This window comes from Somniosus microcephalus, chromosome 2 (genome assembly GCF_052327205.1).
Source record: "Somniosus microcephalus isolate GS21.2 chromosome 2, FLI_Smic_1.0, whole genome shotgun sequence".
Classification (NCBI taxonomy): domain Eukaryota; kingdom Metazoa; phylum Chordata; class Chondrichthyes; order Squaliformes; family Somniosidae; genus Somniosus; species Somniosus microcephalus.
Window position 1 is genome coordinate 332248167 of NC_140988.1, and position 4895 is coordinate 332253061.

The following is a 4895-nucleotide window of genomic DNA, read 5'->3' on the forward strand; positions in this document are numbered from 1 at the left end:
GCAGGAAGTCATTAACCTTCTAATAGTATTAAACTAATTTCTCGAACCTAATAATTAAAACTCAGATCGCTAAAAAAAAATTACCTATGTGGAATTATCTACATTATTTTTATATAATACAAATAACTGCTGGATTTCTTCTTTGAGCTTTTCATGGCGATCTACATTACCCAGCATTCAGAGCGGGCAGAAAGTCCTCCGCTGCTGCAGCGGCTGGAGGATGGCGCTGCGCATGTGCGGAAGTTGAATCGCGCGGACAGGTCGCGGTGCAGTGTGGGCGGGGACTGCAGGGCCCGGAATGATGCGGGATTCCTGGAGCCGCTGTTAACAATGGTAGGTCACAGCTCACATTGGTGTCTGTAGCAGGGTTGGAGGCTTAAAGTAAAGTAAACGATTTTTTTTTTTTTTTTTTAAGGCAATTTTTTTCCCCAAACTAACATTATTTTGTCTGCCTTTAACTTAAAACCACTGGGTCACCAGGTACATCCCTGTTTATAATCGCTCCACCATTGGTAGCCCTGCCTTCAGCTGCCTAGCCCCTAAGCTCTGGAATTCCCTTCCCAAACCTCTCCGCCTCTCTTTCATCCTTTAAGACGCTCCTTAAAACCTACCTCTTTCATCTGCCCTAATATCTCTATGTGGCTTAGTGTCAAATTTTGTTTGAAAACGCGCCTTGGGCTGTTTTGCTAAATGAAAGACTTGCATTGATACAGTGTCTTCCACGATCACCGGACGTCCCAAAATGCTTTACAGCCAATGAAGTACTTTTTGAAGTGGAGTCACTGTTGTAATGTAGGAAACGCAGCAGCCAATTTGCACACAGCAAGCTCCCACACATAGCAATGTGATAATGGCCAGATAATCTGTTTTAGTGATTCTGATTGAGTGTTAAATATTGGCCAGGACACCGGGGATAACTCCCCTGCTCTTCTATGAAATAGTGCCACGGGATCTTTTACGTCCACCCAAGAGGGCAGATGGGGCCTCGGTTTAACGCCTCATCCGAAAGACGGTACTACATTACAACAGTGACTCCATTTCAAAAAGTACTTCATTGGCTGTAAAGCGCTTTGAGACGTCCGGTGGTCGTGAAAGGCACTATATAAATGCAAGTCTTTCTTTCTCCGACAGTGCAGCGCTCCTTCAGCACTGTACTGGAGTGTCAGCCTAGATTTTTGTGCTCAAGCCCCTGGAGTGGGACTTGAACCCACAACCTTCTGACTCAGGTGAGGATGCTACCAACTAAGCCACATATGACACTACTATGTTAAAGGAGCTATATAAATACAAGTTGTTGTACTTCCAAAATATGCTTATGTTCACGGCCCTTTTGCTCCCACATTTGAATGGCCTGCTAACACACTGGGCTCACATGAAAAGAATAGTCACTGCGGTGAGGTAGCTGAGGGTAGATGGTGTCTGTGGAACTAGATAATCCAGTAACAATTAGCACTTTCAGGAGTAATGGGGAGAAAACGGTGGGGGTGGGACATTTTATTCCAGTCCCACAAACTCTGTGCTGAAAGTGGTCATTTGGAAATAATCTGTGACTTGTCTTGTGATAACAACCCTGAGCTAAGTAAAACGGGAGATTATTTTGATGCACTGACAGTTAACTCTACATTTAGTGTAAAATGTCAAATGAGGGAGTGGAATTACTTTGTGAAGGACCGTAACAGTACTAGAATACATTAGAAGACTTCTTCTCCAGTGAAGTGAATATGTGGTACAGGTTCCCAGCAAAAGCATTTGTTGCAGTGTCGATTGTATCTTTCAAAAAGCCTCATTTCCTATACAGCCAACTACCATTTCCCGTTCTAGTGGTCCTCCAATCCCCGCATTGGTTACAGCAAATGTGCGTATCTTTCCCTGCTGTACTAGGGTTTTCTTAAACTAAATAAGATCATGGGTAAAACTTTGTTTGCATAGAATCACAGAAGAGGTCTTATTTATACCCTGTTCAAGCAGATTGTCTCAGCCACATTTTATTAATTTTATAATCTTTAGTTTAAATCCATAATTTAAATCCACCATGGCCAATATTTATCCATCAACCACCATCACTAAAATAGATTTCTAGAACTAGGGTTATAGTCTCAGGTTAAGGGGTAGGCCATTTAGGACTGAGATGAGGAGAAATTTCTTCACTCAGGGTTATAATCTTTGGAATTCTCTGCCCCAGAGGGCTGTGGAGGCTCAGTCGTGGAGTATATTCAAGACGGAGAACGATAGATTTTTGGTCACTAAGGGATATGGCAGGAAAGTGGAGTTGAGATAGATGATATTATATGGCAGAGAAGGCTCGCGGGGCCGACAGGCCTACTCCTGCTCCTATTTCCATTTGTGGGGCCTTGCTGTGTGCAAATTAAGTGCCGTGTTTCCTACATTTCAAAAGTGACTACACTTCTAAAGTACTTCATTGGTTGTAAAGCATTTTGGGACGTCCCGAGGTTGTGAAAGGCGCTATATAAATGCAAGTTTTCATAATCGAGTGTATTTTTAACATTTACTTCCTCCCAGAAGTAGAGTTGAGAGTAATCAACAGGTTTTATACTTGTTCATTGAATTTTGTAGGTGCTTCTCAAACTCTTCAAGTGAGTTAAGAAAAGTGGACACGCTGCACCCTTGAATACTCTATTCATTTCTATTCTCTGGATTTAGTCATTTTCTGATATTCCTACTGCATCATAGTTCCCCACAGAAGAAGAACATGGTCAATAAGAGTGAGAGCGCTCCAGTGCGACCTGTAACAAACAATAATTGTGAACTCTCTATTCTAGGAAATAGCCCCAATGGAGGACACGCCTCAGCCGGACTCTGACCTTCGATCAACAGAGATATTCCATGATGGAATCACTTTGAGAAATCTCGAGGGGTCAGAATATCATCAGTGTTCAAAAGAGAAGCAGAAGTGCTTCATCTGCTCCCAGTGCGGCAAGAACTTTACCAAATACTCACACCTGAAATTGCACCTGCGGGTCCACGCAGGGGAAAAGTCCTTAAAATGCCCCATCTGTGGCAAAGACTTCAAATACCCCTCCAGTCTCCACAGACATGAACGGACACACCTGGGAGAGAAGCTGTTCAAGTGCACTGACTGCGGGAAAGCATTCAACCAGTCATCCACACTGCTGATACACCAGCGCACGCACACTGGAGAGAAGCCGTTTAAATGCCTCCTCTGTGGGAAGGACTTCAACCAGGAGTCCAACCTCCGCCGACACAAACGCACGCATTTGGGAGAGAAACCATTCCCGTGTCCAACCTGCGGGAAGAATTTCAGTCAGCCATCCGCTCTGGTGGTGCATCGGCGCACCCACGCACTGAAGAAGCCACTTCAGGCAGCAAAGCCGTTTCAGTGCCCAATCTGTGGGAAGGGCTTTAGTGATTCATCCAACCTCCGCCGGCATGAGGGCATACACATGGAAGAGAAGCCGTTTCAGTGCCCCGAGTGCGGGAAGGAGTTCAGCCACTCATCCAACCTGGTGATGCACCAGCGCACGCACACGGGAGAGAAACCGTATCAGTGCCCGACCTGCGGAAAAAATTTCAGCCACTCGTCCAGCCTGCTATTGCACCGGCGCACACACACAGGGGAAAAACCGTTTCAGTGCGCTGTGTGCGGGAAGGACTTCAGCCAGTCGTCCAACTTGACGATACATCAGCGCACTCACACTGGAGAGAAGCCGTTTCAGTGCCAGACCTGTGGGAAGGAGTTCAGCCAGTTGTCCAGCTTAGTGTTGCACCAGCGCACCCACACAGGAGAGAAGCCATTCAAGTGCCCTGACTGTGGCAAGGGGTTCAGGATCTCATCCAACCTGTTGCAGCACGAGCGCACACACACACAGGAGAGACCGTATGTGTGCCCCTTGTACATGTGTGGGAAAAAGTTCCGTCATGTGTCTTCGCTAGTGAAGCACCAACGCACTCATGATAGGAAGACACTGCAATTGTGCACTGACTGTGGGAAACCATTCAAGAGCTTATTGTGGCTGCACAGACATCAGCTTGTGCACAAAGCCCAGTAAATCACTCAGAAGCTAATCAACTCACTCAGTTACAAAAGCAAAATACTGCAGGTGCTGGAAATCTGAAATAAAAACAGAAAATGCTGGAAATACTCAGCGGGTCAGGCAGCATCTGTGGAGAGAGAAACAGAGTTAACGTTTCAGGTCGATGACCCTTCGTCAGAACTGGCTCGAGGCCAGCCTCAAGACTTCCTCCATCTTTTTCCTCCACCCCACCCAACACTTAACCCATGCACTCGAATCAAGAAATAATTGATTTCCTTTTTTGATTCCTTTAACTGTGAAGCATCCACTGCACCAGTTAACAGTCTGTTCCACAACTCAATGAATGCAATAGAACAAATGAATCATAGAACAGTACAGCACAGAAGGAGGCCATTCAGCCCATCGAGTCTGCACCGGCTCTTTCAAAGAGCAACCAGTTAGTCTCACTCCCCCGCTCTTTCCCCATATCCCTGACATTTTTTCTCCAAGTATTTATCCAATTCCCTTTTGAAGGCTACTATTGAATCTGTGTCCACCACCCTATCAGGCAGTGCATTCCAAATCCTAATCACTCGTTGCATAATAAAAGTTTTTCCTCATGTCGCCTCTGGTTCTTTTGCCAATCACCTTAAATCTGGGTCCCCTGGTTATCAACCCTTCAGCCATTGGAAACAGTTTCTCTTTATTTACTCTATCCAAACCCTTCATAGGAACCTAGGGACAGGAGTAGGCCATTTAACCCCTCGAGCTTGTTCTGCCATTGTGAAATTATGGCTGATCTGTGACCCAACTCCATGTAATTTTTAACACCTCTATCAAATCTCCTCTTAGCCTTCTCTGCTCTAAGGAGAACAACCCCAGCTTCTCCAGTCTATCCAAGTA

At 45.5% G+C, this 4895-nt stretch overlaps 1 protein-coding gene across 2 annotated transcripts; it reads left to right on the forward strand.

Moving 5' to 3' along the window:
* Window positions 1–230: 230 nt before the first annotated feature.
* LOC147123594 (uncharacterized) lies at window positions 231–4612 on the forward strand. Of its 2 annotated transcripts, none has more exons than XM_085975056.1 (2): window positions 231–333; window positions 2781–4612. In XM_085975056.1, exons 1-2 carry the CDS (start codon window positions 331–333, stop codon window positions 4026–4028), a joined length of 1251 nt encoding a protein of 416 aa, XP_085831182.1. In that variant the 5' UTR covers window positions 231–330; the 3' UTR covers window positions 4029–4612. The 2 variants fall into 2 exon arrangements, with proteins under 2 accessions (XP_085831182.1, XP_085831187.1); XM_085975061.1 differs by having other exon boundaries at window positions 242–333; window positions 2575–4612.
* Window positions 4613–4895: the final 283 nt, after the last annotated feature.